At 39.5% G+C, this 24,411-nt stretch overlaps 1 protein-coding gene across 1 annotated transcript in view; it reads right to left on the minus strand.

Moving 5' to 3' along the window:
* Cdkl5 (cyclin dependent kinase like 5) overlaps positions 1-24,411 on the minus strand; it is a 181,832-nt gene that overhangs the window by 6,673 nt on the left and 150,748 nt on the right. The window contains exons 12-16 of the mRNA XM_055615721.1: positions 19,640-20,606; positions 16,150-16,251; positions 15,780-15,885; positions 10,379-10,502; positions 1,766-1,865 (exon numbers count right to left, since the gene is read on the minus strand). Of these exons, the coding sequence (XP_055471696.1) occupies positions 1,766-1,865; positions 10,379-10,502; positions 15,780-15,885; positions 16,150-16,251; positions 19,640-20,606 (1,399 nt within the window). The remainder of the gene's footprint in view (positions 1-1,765; positions 1,866-10,378; positions 10,503-15,779; positions 15,886-16,149; positions 16,252-19,639; positions 20,607-24,411) is intronic.

Below are 24,411 nucleotides of genomic sequence, written 5' to 3' on the forward strand. Positions count from 1 at the left end.
ACACACACACACACACACACACACACACACACACACACACACACACAGTTACAGCCTGAATACAAAACTACACTAAGATGGGGATACTATTGTTTAAGACAAATTACACACACACACACATACACGCACACCTCACCTTTCCTCCATAAATGTATGCATAGGCTAAAAAGCTACAAAGAAATACTAAAATTCTAATATTGTCTGTGGTAGGTTTGGCATGATTAAGAATGATGTCTTTTTCACGTTTTTTTTTCCATAATTAAATCTTTTGTTGGTGGTGGTGATGGTGGTTTGAGACAGGTTTCATCATATAGCTGTGGCTACCCTGAAAGTCACTCTGTAGACCAGGCTGGTCATGAACTCACAGAGATCTGCCTTTTTATGCCTCCTGAGTGCTGGGGTTAAAGGTTTACAATACCAGGCTCCATGCCTACTCCTGGCTTGAAATCATTTCTTTTTAATGAAATACATTTGATAAGCAAGTGAAACAATGCTTTACAAAGGTCTAGATTTAAAGGGGCCTAAAAACGACTTTTCAGGGCCTGCAAAAATGGCTCAGCTTTTAAGAGGACTGGCTGCTTGCTCTTTCAGCAGACCCGTTTGAGTCTACGTATCTACAGCATAGCTCACAAATGGCTCTAACTCTAGTTCCAGAGAATCCAATGCCTTCTTTATGGTCTCTGTGGTCACAGGCACACAAGCAGTGAACAAACATACGCAGGCAAAACAACCGTTCACATTGTTGAATATGCACATCCTTGTCATAAAACAACCGACCAAACAAAAACTACTCACAACATTTCTCAGCCACCTCTGAGACCCACAGCCTTACTATGAGTTACACCCTTTCCTATAATCATCTCTGTCTTCCTTCGTTACCACCAAGCTAGAATTTCTAATTGTCATGATGCCTTGAAGGGCCTGAGAAAACACTGAGTCTACTCATCTCATAGATAAAGCCAGTGTGAACAGGCCATTTTGATTAGGCAGTTTTCTCTTGTAAATGAATGAGAGTAAATCTTGTGTGAAATAAAACTAAAGCCCAAACCAAAACTATTGAAAGTGGCTCATGTCACTTAGGTAGGAGGGTACTGAAGGACGGCAGGCTTCTTTTGAGTGAACTCTCCCTACTGCTGTCCTGGAGGCTTGTTCTTCCTCCCCGCTTTTTCATTACCGGGGAGATTAGAATTTCGCTTGGATGGTTCCAAAAACTGATGAGTCCAGTCAAGTGGAGCTGGCCCACTGTTCAGATGCAGAGCTCTCAGGAGCTGAGGTGCAGCTTGTCTCACAATGCCATCATAATTGAAACACCTTTTCTGACTAAAGCAAGCCCTGAAATGTCAGATGAAATTGGATTTCGTAACAAGATAACCCAGAAGCCAGGGAAGGATAAGGGATGGTGGTTATTTGAATCTCAAGATTTAAATGTAAACCAAAACCATTTCCTAAGTTTTTTTTTTTTTTCCATATCTTTATGCTCCCAAAGAGAAACAAATCTCATGTCTTCATTCTTTCTTCAGGACTCAAAAGTCACATGGATAAGAAGTTTATTGAGAGGGCTTAAAGTATTTTCTCATCCACATTAAATTTCTTCTATTCCTTGAGATTCTGCTGAATCCTGAAAGGGTTTGAGAGAGGATGGTAATGTGAGACTTCAGAAAGAAGTATCTAGAACATATTCACATTAAGAAATTAAGTCTGACTGTCCCATGTAGAAGGTAAAATATATCCATAGAATATATACACATATTAGTCATGTACTTACTGTTTGAGTTTTCTTCTTTTTCTTTTTCATTGACCTGAAAAAACCTTGCTTCTCCTTTTCTTTGAGTTGATCAGAATGACTAATATTTTCAGGACTTTTCCTAAATGAGAAGACATGTTTATCATATGGATCTTTGATTCATTCTCTTGCCACTGTGTGACAAACATAATGAAGGCTGAAAATGTGTGATACCACATTCCATCAGCCAGGAAGTATTTAGCCCACAGGTAAAGGTCCTCTAAAAAGCATGGGAGGAACCTAATCTAACCAGCATGGGGAACGGCTGTTCTTTGGCACAGGCTTGATCACATTAGCAATTTGAGCACTATTACAAATGATTTGTAACTGCTCTTTGGGGCCATTTTCCTGCTGCTGAAAGTCTCTGAATTAGAGATTCTGGAAAATGCATGGTTTAGAGGATGCGTCCTTTGTAACTCTCCAAGGGAAAAAAACAGAACATTTTCAATACCTTCATTTTTCTATTTACCTTTTTAAAAACTAGCTTAACAAGTTTATTATTAGTAGCTTGCCAAGTTACTAAACACAAGAAAAAATGCTGCTATAGAAATATTATAAACAAAAGTAAAATTTGCTCCAAACTGGAAAATTCCTATTTATTAAACATTTAACCTATTATAGCTAAAAAAAAAAAAAAAAAAAAAAAACAAAAAAAAACTACTCAAGAAAAAATGTGGACATGATGTATGCTTTAAGACAGTATGTTCAATGTGTGTGTAATAATCATTTTAGCTGAAAATAGGTTAATATCACATTGCCCAGTCTTAACGGCAATTTTGCCTAGTCTTACTGCAACTTGATATGACATATTTGATTGATATCCATGGGAGGCCTGTCCTTTTCTAAAGAGAAGTAGAGAAAGAAAGGATGAGGGGACTGGAAGGGAAGGAGGGAGGGAAACTGCATTCAGGATGTAATATATGACAGAAGAATAAACAGAATAAAATTTAAAAAGATTGATACCACAGGTAACACTAGGTATCTTAATAAAAATAGAAGATATTCAAAACAGGAAACAAACCAGGTGTGGTGGCATATGCCTCTAGTCCCAGCACTCAGGAGGCTGACACAGAAAGATTGAGCTTATCTGCCAAGATTGATCCTGAAACAAAAATCCACTTATCAAAAAAAAATTCCTAAAAGAGGAGGTAAAAGGAAAAAGAGGGAGTGGGGAACTCCTATGGTTTTTGGCTTACACTCTTTAAAAAGCAATTAAACTGTTATTATTCTTGAAAAAATAAAACCTAACATATTTACATATTCTCTAAAAGTAATAGTGGTAGTATCATTTAAAGTGACAGTTAATTTATATTTATGGCTTCAGAATTCCAAGCAGTGATGAAGTGATATAATAACTAAGAAAATACGACCCAAAACAGCACCCAGCTTATTTCATTAAAATATGTAAGCCAGAAAACTTGTACATAAACCGTTACTGGTTGCATGGGAGAAACCACAATGAAGGCATTAAAAATAAATGACATGAATAAATTGTAATAAAAAATTATATTAAAAAATAAATCACAGCTTCAAAGAATAGCCACTGACATGAAAGAATATTTAAACTATAATATTAAGTAAAATTATAATAATTTTAAGCTTTCTACACCAGATAAGTCTAACTACATGGTAAGAAGGTATATAGGTTTACACATGCACTTTTAATACTTATTTAATTTTTAAAGTTTATTTATTTTATGGGTTTTGAGTGTTTGGTCTGTCTGAATGTGTACTACTTGTGTGCCTGGAGCCCATGGAGGTCAGAAGAGGGTGTGGAATTCCTTGTAACTGAGGTTATGGATGGTTGTGAGCTACCATTTTTACTGGGAACCAAACCTGAATCTTTTTTAGGAATGAGTGTTCTTAACTCCTGCGCCACCTACGTACACTTTTTTGAAATGCAGCATTATGGCATATGCTTATACTCCTAGCTAGGAGTCTAAGGTGGGAATGTGACTTTAGCACATGTGTTTGAGAACAGCGGGACAGTGGATAACACAGTGAGATTGCCCTCTTTCAAAAAAGACTCCCCACCAAAAAACAAAAACAAAAACCCACCAACCAAACAAAGCTTAAAAGCTCTATCTAGGTTGTAGAATTATTGATATTCTTCTTAATTTTTTAAAATTTTTACTTATTTATTATGTATATACAATATCTCATTATGCACCAGATTTCCTTATAGATGGCTGTGAGCTACTGTGTGGTTGCTGGGAATCAAACTCAGGACCTTCGGAAGAACAGCCAGTGCTCTTAACCCCTGAGCCATCTCTCCAGTCCTTCTTAATTTTTTGTGAACAAATATAAACTAGAGGTCATCAACAAGGTGTTGTACAGCACAGAGTATTTGGGGGTTGGGGATATAGCTTTGATGGTACTGATATAGTTCAGTTGGTGGAATGTGCACCTGGCATGCATGAAGCCCCATGTTTGCCCTCGGAACCACGAAAGCCAGACACAATGGCATACATCTATAATCCCAGGGACCAGGAGCACCCCAGGTGTTCTTAAACTCCACTAGAATTGTCGATTTAAGCACCACTTAATAAGTTCCAAGTTCTGTGATTCAATCCAGCCACACTATAACTAATCTGGGAACTCAGAGCAGTACATATAAAATTAACTCAAAAAAATCAGTAGCCCTCCTGTATACAGAAGACAAAAGGGGCTGAGAAAGAAATTAGGGAAACAACACCCTTCCAAATAGCTACAGAAAGCATAAAGTATCTTGGTATAACTGTAACCAGGCAAGAGAAAGACTTGTATGACAAGAACTTCAAGTCTCTGAAGAAAGAAATTGAAAAAGATATCAGAAGATGAAAGGATCTCTCATGCTGATGGATCGGTAGTATAAACACAGTAAAAATGCCCATCTTACCAAAAGCAATCTACATATTCAATGCAATTCCCATCAAAATACCAACACAGTTCTTTACAGAATTTAAAAGAACAATTCTCAACTTCATACAGGAAAACAAAAAAACCAGAATTGCTAAAACGATCTTGTACAACAACAGATCTTCTGGAGGTATCTCTATCCCTGATCTCAAGCTGTACTACAGAGCAACAGTAATAAAAACTGCATGGTACTATCATAGAAACAAAATGGTGGATCAATGGAATAGAACTGAAGACCCAGAAATAAACCCACATACCTACGGATACTTGATTTTTGGCAAAGAAGTCAAAAGTATACAATGGAAAAAAGACAGCATCTTCAACAAGTGGTGCTGGTCTGCCTGGATGTCTATATGTAGAAAAATGCAAATTGATCCATATTTATCACCCTGCATTAAAGTAAAGTCCAGTGGATCAAAGATCTCAACATAAAACCAGACATACTAAACCTGTTAGAAGAAAAAGTGGGGAAGAGCCTTGAACTCATTGGCCCAGGAGACAAATTCCTGAACAGAACACCAACAGATCAGGCTCCAAGATCAACAATTAATAAACAGTAATAAACAGTACTTCATGAAACTAAAAGGCTTCTGTAAAGCAAAGGATACTGTCAACAGAACAAAATGACAGCATACAGATGAGAAAAGATTTTTACCAATTCTGTATCTGTCAGCGGGCTAATATTGGAAATACAGAAAGAACTCAAGATATTAAACACCAACAAACCAAATAACCCTATTTAACAATACAGAGCTAAACAGAAAATTCTCAACAGAGGAATACTGAATGGTGGAGACACACTTAAAGAAATTCTCAACATCCGTAGTCATCAGGGAAATGCAAACTAAAATGACTCTGAGATTCTATACTACACCCATCAGAATGCTTAAGATCACAAACTCAAGTTATATGCTGACTAGGAGTGGAGAAAGGGGAACCCTCCTCCATTGCTGGTGCTTGTACAACCACTTTGGAAATGAATCTGGCGCTTTCTCAGAAACATCCAGCGATACCTCTCCTAGGCATATATCTGAAATATGCTCAACTATGTTACTAGCATCTTTATTCATAATAGCCAGAATCTGGAAACAACTTAGATGCCCCTCGGTTGAGGAATGGATACAGAAATTGTGGTACATTTACACAATGGAATACTACTCAGCTATTAAAAACAAGGAAATCATGAATATTGCAGACAAATGGATGGAACTAGAAAGGATCATCCTGAGTGAGGTAACCCAGACCCAGAAAGGTGTACATGGTATGTACTCATTTATAAGTGGATATTAGCCATATAATACAGCATAACCATAGTACAGTCCACAGACCTAAAGAAGCTAAATAACAAGGAGGACCTTATAGCAGACGCTTAATTCTCATTCAGAAGGGCAAAGAGAATATACACTGGAAGTAGTTGAAGAGAGGGAACATGATGGGAACCTACCGTAGATGTCTTCTGAAAGACTCTACCTAGCAGGGTATTAAAACAGATGATGAGACCCATAGCCAAACTTTGGGTAGAGTGCAGGGAGTCTTATGGAAGAGCAGGGGTATACAAGGACCCAAAAGAGATAGGAGCTCCACTAAGAGACTAAGAAAGCCAACAAATATGGGCCCAGTGGGTCCTTCGGAGACTGATGCACTAACCAAGGACCATGCACTAAGGGCCATGCATAGAGACCTAGACCCCCCCCCCCGCCCCCAGCACAGATGTAGCCACAGATGGCAGCTCAGTCTCTAAGTAAGTGGGTTCCATAATAAGGGGAACAGGGGCTATCTCTGACATGAACTCAGTGGCTGGCTCTGTGATCACATCCCCCTGAGAGGGGAGTAGCCTTGCCAGGCTACAGAGGATGAGCATCCAGGTAGTCATAATTAGACTTGATAGGCTAGGGTCAGATGGTAGGGGAGGAAGGCTCCCCATTTCTGTGGACTAGGGGAGAGGGATATGTGGGAAGGATGGATGGAGAGTGGGACTGGGAGGAAATGAGGGAGGGGGCTACAATTGTGATATAAAGTGAATAAAAAGTTATAAAAAATCCCCCCCAACAAAACAGAACAACAACAACAAAAGAAATCTATAAGGGTTAGATGTGGTTACATGGGTCTAAATGAGATGGTGGGAATTTCAGTTTCTCTAGATGCAGTGCTGTACTGTTGGGAAAAATACTGCCTTCATGAATGCAGTCTGGGGCGGGGTGCAAACAGGCATTAGAAAAAAAAATTTTTTTATGCTAGCAGGAAATGAAAGAAAGGGATACTACTGCAAGGAGGAAGTAGAATTCTACCTGGGAAGATAAAAGTCTAGCCGGGATGAGGTAATGTGCAAGTGAGAGGCTGGAGAAGTTGAGGGCAAGAACAAAAACAGGCAGGAGAATAGTTCAGAGTTTGCAGTTTGTCATTGCAGAGTTGGTCCTGGGAAAACAGAGGGAAGAGGATGAATCAAACCCCGCCCCCCCTCCCCAGGGATGTCTTTAAGGCACTCGATAAACTACAGTCAAGGTGGGGCAGGAGGAATGAAGAGTGAAGCATTTTCAAGCTGAAGCACACTAGGTAGTAGGGCTGAGATGTAGGCAGGGAAAGTTTCTAGGCACAAAAAATAAAAAAATAAAAAAAAATAAAAGAAATTACCCTTGAACAAGATGAAAGCTAGGATTGGAGCATGAGTATGTTTTCATCTCAAAAGACAGAAGAAATGAAGCCTGAGCAAAGAAGAGAAGACACAACAAAAGAAGAAAGCAGAACTACACAGAAACATACACTGAAAAGCCAAAGAGAGAAAAGCCTGCAAGTGAAAGGGAGACAGGACAGCTGCCTAGAAGACAGGCACTTGAAAAGCTGTGTGGTACACAAAGGAAGGAGACTTGAACAAGCAGCACTGTGCCAACGAGGCAAGAGTGAGGCAACTATTTCCCTATGTGGATTTGTGACCCCTATAATTTCACCTGGTACAGCGGGCAGCTTTGGGTGTCACGTAAATTTCAGAGAGGGGCACTCTGAGAAGGGTTATACAGCTAGTGCCCCAGACCATCGCCTTGGGTAACATCTAGCTCAAGAACTATTCCCAAGGGAGTCAAGAGAGTGAGGGAAGTTCAAAGACTCATTGTAATCAAGGAAAGAATTAAAACAAACAAAAAACTGACTTAAAACTAATCAACGCTTATGGAATGTTGTATTAGGTATTAGGGATCAAGAGAGAAATCAACCAAGGAGCCTGACATCTTACTCAAACTGCCCCCAGACTCATGATGAAGAACAGTGGGGCTGAAACTTCAGGGTCAGCCTTTTGAAATTTAATATAATCCCCATGTGAGCAACACGAGAGTGAATGGGAGAGATGGGGGGAGGGGGCATTGCTCTGTCACTTTCCCTGCTTCACCTCTCCCCTGGCAGTAACGAAGGTGGTCAGCTCTTGTGTGACACAAGAAATTCAATGTATGATTCTATGAGAAAAAAAATGTAAGATAGACTGACATGCTATAATGGACACAATATATTCATAACTCTGTAAAAAAGGAAAAAAAAACAGTCATTATTCAAGTGAGTTTCACAGTTCTTCACTTCACCAGTTGGACTTTGAATGAATTTAGTTTAAGTATCAATTTTTAGCCCAAATTTGATGGCAGTTTTTCTAAACTACAGACTTTGTCTTCTATCTTATTTAGCTACGTAGCTATCTTATCTTTCTAATCTATCTGTCTGTCTATAATAAAGTAAATGGCATTCATTTTATAGGCATGCACTCTAAATGGATAGCTATGATGCATGGGATTTTCAGAGGTTTGCGAAAGGACAAAAACACAAATGCTTTGCTCCATAGCTATTGCTTGTGATCCTTCTCCCCTATGGACACTGTGTTGTTAGATGGAACCACAGATCATCCGAATGACCTCAGTACTAACTGCTAAAACTGGGCCAAAGGAGGGAGAAATAGCTTCCAAGTGAGAACTGAAGTGCCATCCTATTAGTAAAGACAATGAATCTGGCTAAATCAAGGCTATTCTTGTTCTGAGCTACTTTGGCTTATTTACCATTTCTTAACTGAGTTCAAGACAACAACGAGGGCCAGCAAAACAGCTCTGTATGTTAGACTACAATATCTATTTATTGCTTTTAAATATGACATAGTACTTCAATCTTTCTATTGCAGCAAATATGTACAGTGTACAAATATTCTCTTTCCCGAACAAATTTAAAGTGGCTCTATTACAGAAACACACTGGACTGAGGTTATGTGATAGTTTAAGAATAGCATTTTACCATGATTCTCTAATGATACTTTTATGTTTATGTTATCAAATGCATAGTTCTTTCAGATATGAAGAATGTGGCAAGACAAAGAGATCTTGGTCAAGAAAAAAGCAAAATGAGTCAAACTTGATTAAAGATTAGATCATACTAGATGTGATACACGAAGAAGACATGCCATTATCAGGAGGGGTAGAGAGTAAAAGAGGAGCCAATGCACAGCTACGGATTCTGGAACTTTCTTAAACCACATAATAGAAACATTAGAGCAAGGACAACTTGATGATGTCTTGGCTAAAGAGTAACATCCCAACTGCACTTCTGGTTCAAAACAACCAATTCCACATATATATTTCTATTCGGTCCCCACAACCAAACCAAATCAAACCCTTAAAACACACACCACAAACAAAATCCCAGAAACCACTCCATTGCTTATGATGTCTGTCCTACTTCAAATTATTTTTCTGGGGCAGGGCCTTGAGATATAGTCTCACTACACATCTCAGGCTAGTTTTAAGCTGGCAATCCTCCTGTCTCAGTCTCCCAAGTGCTGGAATTATAAGCCAATACTACCATGCCAGGCCACTTCATACTTTCAGTTACTTTTTATCTGACTAACCTAATTTTCAAAGGACTATGCTAGTGTCTAACTGATACCGTTCACTGTTTTAGATTGTCACCATTGTATTAAGCAACAGCCAAGAGAAAACAGTTCCTTCTGTATATCTGTATTCTGACACTTGGACATCAATCTCAGGGCTTGTCCAAGCTACACCTGAAAATGGACAACACTGAAAACTAACAAAAGCTAGACCTGTTTTTGACACACTAGGGAACAAAACAATCACAAAGAGGTATGGAAATTTATGAGCAAAGTTAAAAGCAAAATGGTCAACAAACCATGGAAAGAGTAAATTGCATTAGGCACAATAACCGTAACTACTAATCTAATGAGCCCTTATAGCGCCGGGCCCTATTTAGTTGCCTTTTTATATTATATCACTCAAATGTCATAACGATTCTATGAGGGAAGTGCTAGTGTCCCTGTTCCATGTTACAGGTGATCAGCACCAGGTATGTTCTCTAATTTTCAAGCTTCAGTGTGTATGAAATGGAAATAGCCCTTATTTCCAAGGGCAACCAAGAGTACTGAGACAATGCATACAGAAGGCTATACAAAGTGTCAGTACCAAGTTCACTGTCAATAAAAGAATGAATGAAAATGATGAAAGCTTACAGAGCTTTTTTTTTTTTTTTTTTAATGCTAGCGAATAGAACTTCTGACCTTGAAAAAATTACAAAACTCCTCAACATTCCATGTTTTCCCTATTCTTAAGAAAGAAAGGCCTAGTGGTAAAAGGAATACTAGAAAGTTTATCTTGCATATCCTTGAATTCCCATCCACAGTTAGTAAAAGGAATAGTGAGACTAAACCAAAACACTCACCATGGATCAAATCCTGGCTGTCTTTTGGAATGACTGGTACCAGAACTGCTATCAGACGGCAGAGAAGAAACTCGAGTGGACACATTATTTTCATGAAAAGAATTGTCTGGTCGTGGAGATGGCACTGAATGAAGACAAGAAAAGCATTACTGAAGCACATTGTTGCCTGAAGTAGTTCTAATGTTATTCTACAGCATTTTCTTAGACACAAACAAAGTAAAAGTCCTCATCTGCCTTTCCAGAACTTCTGGTTCCTGAGTATGGAGGTGGTCTAGGCAAATTTCCCTCCTCAACTGCTTAAACAGTTACAGGAGTCAGTTATGAAGATTTCAAAACAGAAACCTGGGATGTTAGCTGATACGCTACAGAGTACTTAAGGACATTTTAAAATGGGACATCATTTAAAGTATGACGATTGTATCCATTCCTCCCCCACACCATAGTTTTGGATATTTGAAGTTGAGGCTTTCTTATTATTCTTAGTCCAAATTGTACTTAACAATATATGTATACTGGGACACACAAATTACACTATAATCCTTGACAATGGAAGGGTGTGCCACTTAGATCTTTAAACTGTAAGGACATTTGGCCATTTGCACAAATTATTAATTTTCTATACATTCTCAGCACAAAAAATAAACAGAAATATGAACTAGAATTTATTGAGTGATTCTGCTTTGAGGGAAGGGGTAACCATGTTTTCATCAATTTCTAAACTTGACCATTCTATAAATTTCATCATGAAAGTCATATGCACATTGTATGTCATGATCAGTGACACCAAGTAAGGGAAGTGCTCAAGTGCTCCAGAGGCTGAGGCAGAAGGGCTGACTTGAGATCAAGGACAGACTAGGTTAGAGTCAGTTCTAGGTCATCCTGACTGGGTTACACTATAAAATGTCTTAAAACAACAACTATACCTTTATACACAGAATTATATGCATGTATTATAGGTTTTACATAAATAGTTAATAGTATGATTCCTTGTCACTTTTCAGACATTCTTAGTTATTTAATCCACCTTCCACCTCCTTCTGTATTTACCTCAACTCCCTTCCTTAAAAAGAACCCCTTTCTCATTTCCCTGATCAGATCACTTATGCCCTGCTTTCTCCCTCTTTATTGTTCCCTAACCCCCTATCTTGGCAATCGTCCCATTTCAACGTCCTGGTTGCTTGCTATACAGAGCCTAGAGATCCCTGAGTTGGAAGTGACCTAAATGTCCCCTTCCTGAGGATTGGCTTTCATGGTACCAGAAGGTTCCATCCAAATTTCCAAAGGAGGGAGGCAGCAACAAAACTCCTTGTGGTGGTTTGAATAAGGATGCCTCCTGCAGATTCATAGACTGGAATGATTGGTCACCAGAAAGTGACACTTTCTGTGACCTTGTTGGAATAACTGTGTCACTGTGGGTGGGCTTTGAGGTCTTTCAGATGTTCAAGCCAGGCCCAGTTTCTCTCTCTTACTGCTGCCTGCTGATCTGGATGTAGAACTGTCAGCTACCTTTCCAGTACCGTGTCAGGCTGCATGTGGCCATCCTTTCCACCATGGCAATGATGGATTATTACATCTTTGAACTGTAAGTCAGCTCCAGTTAAATGCTTTCCTTTATGAGAGTTGCTATGGTCATGGTGCCTCTTCACAGTGATAAAAACCCCAACTAAGACACCTACCCAGCTATAATGGTGCTTAACCACATCAAAGACCAGCATGGCACAATAACCCAAACGGTACAGTAGTGATGTGCATACCTTGCCAAAAGCCAACATCTAATTACACTGAAGACTGGCTCAATGAGAGGAAACCATGCCGCATACTGGAAACCTAGCCAACTACTCAGTGCTAGTGAAATCATGGTTCTTGGAGGAGAACCTATGACCACTGATTTATTAGATCATCACAACTCCTAACTACAATCAATCTATAAACATTTGTTCTTATACCCATAGATAAGTATAGTCTTCAACCCTCAGCAAGAAAACTTCTCTTGCAATAGATGGAGACCACTAGAGAAGCTGCAACCAATCAAAAACAGAGTTGTGAAGACCAGTTCTAATGGATACATCTAAAATACACCCCTGCACCTAAGGCTCAGGGAACATTGAAGAAGAGGGGGTGAAAATATTTTAAGAGCCAGAGAATCAGGAAATTTGCTGTGAAATTGTGCTTCCTAGGGATATAAGAAGCTACACCCATGAAGTCTAACCAACATTCCCAAACATGAATTGAACAAGGACAACACCAAAGGATATACCAATGTGGACAGGGAAAAGCCCAGGAGGCCTTAACCTACACAAAGAACTATAGGCAACTAAGGGAATCTGGGAGCAAGAGAGGTGCCAAAGGGTCAGCTTTGAAAACACACATACAAGTAACAAATGGAGGGAGCAGGTTATATTCAGGAATATATATGTAAATACACATACACACATATGTATGTATGTAATTAAAATTAGTGAAAAAGAGACCATGACATTGAATGAGAGCAAGGTGGGGGTAATAGGCGATTTTAGAGGGAGGAAAGGGAAAGGAGAAATGTTGTAATTATATTATAATCTTAAAAATAAATTAAAAACGACAAAAAGTGACATCATTTCACTTGCCTCTGGAGATGAGAGAATGAGCCTATTCTAGAAACATCTGTCTAGATAGATCTGGAGACATCTATCTTTTTTTAACCACTATTTTTCTCTAGGACTTACCGGTATCACTGAAATAACAGATGACTCCAAGTGTTTCATTCAGTTGAAACTTTCCCTTCCATTACTGAACTTTTTTTTTCATTACTGAACTTTTAAAAATTAAAATGTTCTACTTGTCAAATCTCAGAATAGATTATGAGCTAGAGAAAGGAAGTGCTTTTCCCATATTAACCAATTCAATCCATTTGCAACCAAAATAGTATTTCTAGAAGTCAAAGACTATTTCATTGATTTAAATCTCTACTTCCATCTTATCTTAAAATATTCCTTTACAAAAAAATAAAAAAATAAAAATAAAATAAAATAAAAAAATATTCCTTTACTAGGCATTACTTTACTTAACACACACCTATAATTCCAGCATTGAAACATAGAGGCAGGAGGATAGAAGTCAGCTGGAGGCCAATCTGGTTTAAATTGTTAGACCCTCCTCCCCCCAAAAAGGATATTGTCCATAAACATCTGTACATATAACAAAGTATTTTAGAAGAAAAACTTATACTGAAGATGTTTTTACTCATGAACAAGACAAAAAATTTAATTAACTTTAATCTGAATTAAAAGTTTAGCCTTATAAGATTCTAAAGTCATCATGGAATTGGATGGTGTCATTAAAAGGCCTAGTGCCTAATACTTTTTTCCAAGGTAGAGCTGGGAGGGACCATAGTAGCCTAATTGTTTAATACATATCTATACCTAAATAAAACTTGTATGCATTTATTTAGCTCAGATTCCTAATTTTAATGATCAAACAGGGTTTTTTTTTTTTTTTTTTTTTTTTTTGTGTGTGTGTGTGTGTGTCCCTGGCCCCAACTGAACTTCTCCAGCTGTCTAAAACAACAGAAAGCAGGAAGTCAGGCTATTTAGACGAAGAAGTTAAGACTATGGTAAGTCTGACAGACTTTATACACCTGAGCACCCTGCTCATATCTCCACTGAGGCCACGGCATTCTCAAGTATTTGTTACTTTATCATCACACATTTGCAACTCCAAAGCTTTTTTTTCTCGATATGCTCTTTTCTAAACTGTCAGAACCCCAACAACATGTTTTAGTCATCCATTTAACAATAAAGTGTATTTTAAAAGCTAGCCTTGAAGTTTTTCTTTAATTCAATTTGTAACTATTTATAAAGCCATGTCAAGCAGTCCCTGCCTCCTTTTTTTCCTTTCCTCTTCCCTCTCTTTGGGGATCAAATGCAGAATTTCACACATGCCAGGCAAGCACTCTAGCCCTGATCTCTAGCTCCGTACTGAGAAGTTGGAGTACATGAGAGAAACACAGAGAACCAGTGCAAGGTGGTGTGCATTGTATCACGAACAAAGAACAGGTACCATGAAATAAACAGAGAAGAAATGCTTCTGGAGTAGGGCATGGAAGACTGTCACGCTGGAAGAAAACGGTGAAAAACAACTGGTGCCAGGAGGAGAGTGGGGTGTTCCAGGTCATGAAAGAGCCCAGCTGTGGTTGGGCGCGTGTGGATGGAGGTGGGTGGGTAGCAGCCAGAGTGGAGCACAGGGGTGTGATCACAAATAACCTGGCATGTCATCTCAGGGAATTGAGATTTTACCCTGATGTCAATAGGAAGGCATTCAAAGGCCTCTCAACAAGTTAAAGCTAAGTAATTGGCGCCTGATTGTGAGGTAGTGGGGCCAAAGTGATACCGCTCTATTTCTTTCTCCTCTAGTATCATTAACTGACTGCTCTAGACAATTATCACACTTCCTGGGAATCTCTTTTGTAAAAGTGAGAGTAGGGATGGATATTTTTATATGTCTTATCTACTAACATATTCTAGGCATTTTTACACTTTTGGCATTATAATATCACATTGTCCTCTCTAATGCTCTCACTCTAGAAATGCACAATGAAAAAAGTTTCAAAAATCTCAAACTTGGTGTATTGGCATACACCTTTACGCACAACACTTGGGAGGCAGAGACAACCAAATCTCTTTGAGTTTGAGGCCAGTTTGGGTTATATGAATAATACGAAGACAACCGAGATCTACACAGTAAGACCTTGTCTCAAAATAAAAATAAAAAAAACAAAACAACAACAACAAAAAAACAACTCCCCCTTATATATGTGGCTGGGAAAATAGCCTATCGGGGTAAAGATGATTGCCACCAGGTCTCATTGCCTGAGCTGATCCTCAGGACCTACATGGTGAAAAAAGAACTACAAGCTGTCCTCTGATCTCCACAGGTGGCCTCAGTGCCCCTAGCCTCAAAGATAATACATATAATTTTAAAAATTCTCATGCTTTATGGATGTTTATACTTTGGTGTTGAGCTGTGTTCATAGCTATCAACTACATGTAGACATACTACGCATATGGGTGGCAGGTTAAAGATGTATGGTAGGCCAAACTGTGCTGGGCACAAAGTGACATGGGTAAATGTCACATGAATAAATGATATGGTCAGTATCTAGCTTCAAAATAGAATTATGAGGACTCTTTGGATGGGTGCCTTGGAGACAGAAACCAATCAGAGTTCTAGACAGAAGAGACAAGGGACTAAATGATAATGGTGAGACTAGTAACAAAGAGAACTGTTAGATGATGACAATGCAGACAATGTTGTTGATCTGAAGTCTGCTGGGGCAGTGAAAAAATAGTTGTGGACAAGGAAAGGTGATGTATTCAGCAGAAAACAGAGGAAGATTCTATTAAATATGGGAGGAGGGGCTTACCTCTATAAAAGCTACCAACTCTCCTTGGGACAGGATCATTGTACAGATGCCTATTTTCTTTGGGAGCCGCGCCTTCTTCAGAATGTGGGTCATGGTACACTCCACCCTGAGGCAGGAAACAATGTTATAAAAGTTCAACCATGGATTGATGATAGTGCTGCTTACAACAAAGTCCAACCAGTGCCTATTTTTTTCTTTTATCTTTTTGAAGGAAAACTCACACTTATGTCATGAAGAAAACTACTTACTTTCTAAGTCAGTTCAATTAACTTATGGGAGATTTGGGTATGGATAAAGTTTAAAAGCTAGGCTGTAAAGACCTATCTATAAGACCAATCTATAAGATGTAGCAACTCTGAAGAGTTCAGACCTCAGACTTCTGACGGGTGTGGAATGAAGAGGTGCTTTCTCGGGAGGACTCTTTGACAGAAGGTCTCGCCACAGTCATCTCTGGAGGGAGCTGTTCTCCAGGCTGCAAATCAAATTCAAAAAGATTTATAGAAACTACCTATCTCTAGGGATGAAAACTCGTCACAGTCTTCATTTAATATAGCTCGGACCTTAACCAGCTAAAATAAAAATCATGGGGTAGCTTCAACATACCTCATTCCATAAAAAAGTAAAGTATCTGATGAATGTAAAATAAGTCCCACAAATTTTTAACAGATAGTGATATTCTCATTAAAGTTAAGGCAAGTAAGGAATGCATTAGTCTGAAAATAGTTCAATTAATTATTTTAAAACAACAAAAGAAATCACTTTTCTATCTAGACAATAACAGCTCTACGCAGCACTATGCCAAGAGATTCTACCAGCCCATCCACAAGTACTCTTACAGATTTTAGGCTGAGTCCTTTGGAAGAAAACATGCAGAGGCCAAAGTATTTTTCTGGGAGACTTACACAGCAGATGCAGATGAAAAGAAATGTTTTGTGAATGTAAAAAGGAATAGAATAATCCCTCATAATGGTTTTTGTCTTAAGAGTTCTCAACTCCTGTAGTCTATGGTGCTTTTTGCTCTCTTTGTCTTCTCCAGTATGGCAGTTAATCTGTTAAATGTATTTCTTAGATATGGTCATGATGGTGCCTATCTCTAGAGATGCTCTAGAGCAGTGCTTGGCTCCATCTCATGTAGGGTAAGTCACAACCCCAGTACAGCAGTGGGTCTTTATTAGTGTCCAAGAAGGAAAAACACATCACACTTTCTACTCTGGGTTAGGAGGATTAAGGAGTTGGCTGCATTCAGCGTCTACATATTATGCACAAAACGTATTAGCTCAAGCCTAGGTGATATGCATAGGATGTTTTAATTTAAAAACTATAATAAGATTTGGTATTTCCCCCTTCCTTCCCACCACCATATTTAGTGAATTCTGGAAAGAAATTCATTTGGTGCAGCCGTTCTTTTTTTTTCCTTTGCCACCTGTACTGTTGACAAAGGTCCAGAGAAAGATTTTTTTTTTTTTTTTTTTTTTTGGGAAATGAGTTAGTGAGAGTCCTGATGCTTTTGAAAGTAGCCACAATACTTTACATGAGAATGAGCACCATGATTTACTCACAGCTCTTGTCACCTTTCAATCCTTCCAGCCACATTCTAGCCTTCAATTGTGGTCTTTCTTAAGGCTTTGGCACTGCATGTCCTGAACTGGACTTAAGTAACAGCTGGATCTGTGCTAATCCTCAGAAATTGTTTATAATTACTTTATGACTACAATGTTCACAGAAATTCTCGGAGGGCCACTCATTTGTTCATTTTTCAAGGAAGGCTGCCTTTTATTTTTATTTTGTTCTACACTTGCCTTAATGTCAACACAATCTGCTTGTTTTGACTTCTAACTCCCTTCGATAGGCAATGGGCGTGTCCTAGACATCTCTCTAGCTACTCCAGGTTCTTTTATCTTATAGTGAGCTCTCAGGACCCCTTCTGAGCATTCTCATAACTCCATTTAAAGGCCCTGCAAATATTCTTCTCCTGCCCCACCCTTAACTGGGCACCAGGCCATCTTGCCACCATTTTATACTTGGGGGCTTGTAGACTGCCTCAGAACCCTAGCTCTACTTTGAACTACCAGTTGTGGAAGGTTGCGCAGCTCACCCATCTCCTATGAGCCTCATCTGAGAGGAAAACTGTTGGATTAAGGGGCTTAAAAATTCCCTTTCCAACTCTGAAAAGAAGCTCCTAGGAAAGAAACCCTGAAGGCTTCTTCCAATATTGCAACTGGCAAGTCCTGTTGTGTCTACTTCTGTGTGGTCCTTAGGGTCCACTCTGTTTTCCTCTTGGCACTCAACCCTGAATGTTCTCCTCACCTCATGTGAGAATTGTTCAGCTCTTACATTTTTATTTCAACAATGTGAAAGCAGTCGGGATTCATGTAGCATCATGTCTTCCTGGAACACTTTCCCTGTTTTTACTCCTCTTTCCTGCTGCTACCATTTTCCTACCCAAGTGAAACCTCAACCTCCCCAGAGGTATATGCTCAGATTCTACTTCCTCTGGGAGCCTCTAACAGGGCCAAGGCTGGACTAGTACAAGTGCTTCCATCTTTCTTTTGATACACAAGCACACTTCTGCATGGAGACTGGAATAAAGTTTTACAGTATTTGTACAAATAATTTGTCACCAAGCGTCCTCTGTCAGTTAACATACTTCAAAATGACAGGGATGCTTTAATTAAATCTTTCCAATCAGGGCTTCTTGCGGTGTTTAGCTCAGCTTCATTCTTCAGCCATTCATCTGTCTATATAGGCCAGACTGTTAGCTGCAATGAAGCCATTGCAGACTGCTCCTGCTCACAGTGATTTCTCCCTGTTCTCTATGCCTGTTCATAGCCAGTGCTCTAGTAATGCAGGCCTTGATGATTTTGTAGCTTAAGAGGTCAAATGTTTACCAAGGCAACCTGATGGCCTGAGTGAGATCCCTAAAACCCACATGAAGATGGCTAGAAAGAACCAACTTCACAAAGTTATCCTTCCATATGCATGCCACATGTATATCCCTGGCCCATGTCATAAACATAGACATATTAGTAAAGAAATCATTTAAAAAAAAACCAAAGAGCCGGAGAGACCACTCAACAGTTAAGAGCATTCATTGCCCTTACGGAGGACCCGAGTTTGGTTCATAGAACCCATGTCAGGCAGCTCACAACTTTTTCTAACTCCAGCTCCAAAAGTATGTGATATCTCTGGCCTCAGTAGGTGCCTATGCTTATGTGCACACACCTAGACAGAGATATACACATACATACATAACTTTAAAAATCTTGTAAGAATACAAAAGACTGGGTAGTTATCATTTACCCTTGCTGGAGGCTAAATTTATCTCACTTAAGATAAATTTAAAATTCAGTTAATATACTTGGTATTAGCAACAAAGTTTAAACAAATGTGCTTTAGAAACATTAGAGAAAAACACCCCAAGTTTTTGAAATAGCTTAAAGCTAATCCGTGTTGCCAATTTCAACAACAACAACAAAAAATGGTCTGTCAGCAAAATATGTCAGAAAGGAACATTTGAGAAACAGATTGCTAAAACCAAAGTTGAGATGTCTTGAGCACTCAACAGTTGATTTAAATATTTAAATAATAAGTATTATTTGTTTTGAGACAGGGTTTCACTATGTAGTTCTGGCTAGCCTGGAACTCACTATGCAAACCATGCTAGCCTCAAACTCACAAAGATCTACCTGTCTTTGCTACGGAAGTGCCGGGATATGTATGTTTATGTGCCATCACACACAGCTATATTATTTTTAATAGAGATAATCCAAAGATTACTTTCGGTAGAGAAAACCTTTATAAATAGTACTTGTAACACTTCCAAGATAAGCCACCAGACAGATCAAAATGCTAAGTGGTACCTGTGGAGATAAGAGCTGCAGGCTGTTGGCTCTGGCTGCCATCCCTTGTCCTATGCTCAAGCTTCCATCAAGTCCTTTAGCTCTCACTTTGTCCCGGGTCACATACATGGAATGCCTGTGAGGGCGTTGCTGAGAGGAGAAGGGGCTAGTATAGCCTAGCCCATACGAAAATGATTCATGGGGTGCAGATAGTGAATGTGAATGGCCGCTGTCAATGTGTTCAGGCAGCTTCAACTCTTCCATGGTTTTTGAATGTCTAGTGGTGGTTCGCCGTGAGTCCAGGGTGCCCTCGTTTCGATTGTTTCTACCTGAAGGGCTGAGCAAAGTTCTCGTGTCACTGTGCCTAGTGGGGGTTGGGCTGGTGGGAGAGTTCAAGTCCAGGCAACTAGATGGGAAATATCTACTGGTACTCGGTTCCGTGATTTGGGGTCTGGCTTCTGAGAGGTTGTTCACAGACTTGGAGTCACTCAGTGCCCCGTGGCTTTTGGCCTTTGTCCTGTAAGATGGACTCCTGGAGGACTGGGGAATGGTGTCAATATAGCTATGCCGACTCTGCTTCTCACTAGGCTGCAGTGTGCCAGCTTTGCTCTGGGAGCTTTCCATGAACGAGTGCCTGTTCTGCTGAGATCTAGTGCTAGACTTGAGGTACTTTGTGCCTGGGCCTTCTGCAGGCTTTGGGTCAATATTGAAGTCAAACTCTGCTTTAGACTTGGCTTCTTTGGGGCTGAGAAGGTGTGGCAGATTGTTGTTTGTGAGATCTTTGCTGGAAGACCCAGGTTGGGTGCTGGATTGGTACGTTTTGGTATGCATTGGACTGAGAGTAGCTCCAGCAAGGTTTCCATTTAGGAAGCTTTCATTTGCAGGAAGGCCTTCATCAGCCCTGGGCAGAACCACACTTAAGTTCTGAATGTCCTTGCTGTTGGATCTGTGGTGAGTCTGTAAGGCAGCACCCTTGCTGGATGGGTTTCTATAAGACAAAAACAGTCAGATCAGTTTTCTTTAGTAGGAGACAAACGGTATAATGTTTAAAACAAATAAGCAAACAAACAGTAAAAGATAGAAAGAATATACTTAAAACACCTGAATAGCTCAGGGACACTGTGAAGGAAAGAGTGGAAAGAATGTAAGAGCTGGAGGATGGGAAAGACTGCTGTTTTCTGGATCTGACATGATTGTTGCATGATAATAGCGGTGGTTACCTGCAAAAGACTGGGCCCATCAATATTCCATCATGAATGCAGGAGACCTAAGGCCCTACCCTCCCAAAGGAGCTATTTAGACATTGACAGGTTACAGAGAGAGGGATAGTCATATTCTTTGGTGGTGTAGCCACTGGTACATTGCTCCTACTCAAGCTAACAACCCCTTACATGTTGATGAAGGCAACCATATTTATATGCAGCAGACTGAGCACACACACATGAAATGAAAGTTAGACAGGGGCTTAGGAAGAAGGGATTTGTTGGGAGGATAAAAGGAATGGTTTGATTGAAAAGAATACTGTGTGTGTGTGTGTGAGAGAGAGACAGAGAAAGAGAGACAGAGATATTATAAAAGAATAATTTTTAGGATAAATATACTAAAATCTGTACACCTAAAAAAACTAAACAAGAAGGATGACTCTGGCTAAGATGCTTAATTCCCATTCAGAAAGACAAAGAGGATGGATATCGGAAGAGGGAGAAAACAGGGAACAAGACAGGAACCTACCACAGAAGGCCTCTGAAAGACTCTACCCTGCAGGGTATCAAAGCAGAGGCTGAGACTCATTGCCAAACTTTGGGCAGAGTGCAGGGAATCTTATGAAAGAAGGGGGACATAGTAAGACCTGGAGAGGATAGGAGCTCCACAAGGAGAGCAACAGAACCAAAAAATCTGGGCCCAGGGGTCTTTTCTGAGACTGATACTCCAACAAAGGGCCATTCATGGAGATAACCTAGAACCCTTGCACAGATGTAGCCCATGGTAGTTCAGTGTCCAAGTGGGTTCCATAGTAATGGGAACAGGGGCTGTCTCTAACATGAACTGATTGGCCTGCTCTTTGATCACCTCCCCCTCAGGGGGGAGCAGCCTTACCAGGCCACAGAGGAAGACAATGCAGCCATTCCTGATGAGACCTGATAGACTAGGATCAGAAGGAAGGGTGGAAAGACCTCCCCTATCAGTAGACTAGGGGAGGGACATGGGTAGAGAAGGGGGAGGGAGGGTAGGATTGGGAGGGGAGGAGGGAGGGAGCTACAGGTGAGATACAAAATGAATAAACTGTAATTAATAAAAATTAAAATTAAAAAAGAATAATTTTTCTAAAGAGGTGAAAAAGCAGGCACTCAAATGACTACAATCACTGATCATCTCAAAGATGATCCTATCAATAACAAGCAAGTTTCTGAGAGTAAATCACTGAACAATAAAGCACTTCCTGATGAAGTTGTTTTGGCATCCTTAAGCACTTGTCTAACTTGCTGGCTGCCAACACAGTCACTGATACAACCAGGTAAAGCATGCTTTGGCTATGACTGTCTGGTACAGAAATAGCTAATAAGAATAATAGAGCTAGCCGACTGATGACAACTCCTTTAGCTGTGTGAATGTCAGAAGGCAATACTTAGACTTGAAGGTTATTGTGTCCTTTGAACTTCATGTTGTCTGTAAAACCGGTAGGCTGCCTCAGAGACACACTCACCGAACCTATACACACATGGCAACATCTCATCTTTAGCCTGTATAGTCAACAAGTGAGAACTCTAGTGATGGAAAAGAAAATGACACTATGAGAGAAATGGGAACTGACTAGTGAGGTTTGTTGGAAAACATGATGATCTGTGCTTATGTTTTAGAGAAGTGGCAATTACTTGGGGCTCTTGAGATAGCTCCTTGTACATTAAACAGAAATGCATCACTAACATTCAGATATTTCTGTGTAAACTTAACAGGAATCCTATACTGGAACACAGGGTCTTAAGTGCTAATTGCTTGGTAAAAGACACAATTTAGTCCCTTCTTCATTTCACACTTCATTATTCCAAAGTGACCGAGCCCTTCTTTAGGACTTGGAGCTTCATTTTCTACCTAGTGTAATACACAAATAGTTGCCCAGAGAGAAATCTTGTCTTCTCTTTGAAAACGGAAAATGGCATTCTAGAAAAATCAGTTTGTTGTATTGTAACTAATCAAAGGATGAGATTGTGGCTTGACATAGGTTTCAAAGTAAGTAATGATTTAAGCAATGCTTTCTCTTTTTACAGTAAATTTAGAAAATGTTGCAAGTATTGCTACTGGTGAAGATCGATTGATTTGAAAGTTTTTTCCCACCAGACACTAATTGGAAGAAAAGTCCTTTGGGCTGTTGTTGCTATTTAATAAGAATGTCAACCCACAAAACTATGCCTTCTCGTTTCCCCAGATTTGGAAAAGAATTACAAAGGAAAGACATGCTTTGTTTCTTGTTAAATGAAGTACAGAACATAGCTCCAAATCAATAAAATACAGTGCATACACAATAGGGTCTGCAAGACTGACTGCAGGAATGTTAAAAAAATTATCAGACACATACGTATATGATAAAGGGTAGAAAGAAAGAAAGGGTGGTTTATTGTGGCATATTTCAAAAGGTACAAGGGCAAGCTCCTGGCCAGAGAGAATTTCGTGTTGGGATGAAGGATAAGTTCTTTTTTTAGCAGATGAAAGGAAAGTGGCTAGGTCTTATTAGATGATACAGTCTGTGTGTCATATCTGGATGACTAGTGGGCATTTTATTACTTTGTTAGAAACAATCGTGTTTTTGATTTTGAGCCTAGCCCTTAACAGCTAAGCAAACTCTCCAATCCAGCTGTTCTTTCTCCTTCAGATTGGTTACCTATGTACCTAGCTGACTTATCTTCTGGTAGGACTGAACAGGAGAAAGAAGTAACACAGGGAAAAGGAGACCACGGCTAGGATGGGGTGGTGGTGGAGACAGACTTCCCTGTTTGTTCCTGGCCATGCACCCCTGACTCAGGTCCTAGTTCAATCCCTCCAAAGGGCTCCTTGTGCCTAACTCAAGTTCTCCCTGGAATCATATTTTCTCCCTTTCCTCTGAGGGCAAAGATGTAGCAATGACAGAAGTGCTTTAACTTTAAATGAGGACCAGGAAGGAACAGAGAGCACTGAGGAAAGCTGCTAGAGCTGCTAGAACCATTAAGTTATTTCTACAGAAACCTACTTGCTACCATGCAATCTTACATACACTCACAGCATATAAGAGAAAGGATGCTATAAAATTAAGGCAGAAAGAGTTGTCAGAGGTCCAGATTTTCATGTATGTATATATATCTTAAATAGTTAGTCTCCATGTTTCCATTTTAGGATTAATTGGAAGCTCAGAGATTTAGATAGAATAATTCCTATGTAGGAAGGGCATCACATTACCTTCACATTGGAGCTCTGCCAAAGCACAACAATAAAAAGCAGTTTAGAAAATTTCCTAGATTCCTTTGACACACTGCAAAGAATCTGTATTAATCTGCTAACTACTTAAAAATAATTGATGTCTACATCATTCAATCACTTGCTTGTTTTAGAGACAGGACCTCAGATAGTCTACATCAGCCTCAAACTTGAGCAAGGCTGCCCTTGAATTCCTGATTCTCCTGCCTCCATTTCCTGAGTGCTGGAATTACATGTGTGTACAACGGTATGGCTATAAATCACTCTCAAATGGTTGGCAGAGTAGATAAGTGGATAGACAATTAATATGTTTACTTAAAATAAGCTGAAAAGCAAAAATAGCCAGG

Source organism: Psammomys obesus, unplaced genomic scaffold (assembly GCF_907164565.1).
Source record: "Psammomys obesus unplaced genomic scaffold, mPsaObe1.curated_primary_1811, whole genome shotgun sequence".
NCBI lineage: Eukaryota > Metazoa > Chordata > Mammalia > Rodentia > Muridae > Psammomys > Psammomys obesus.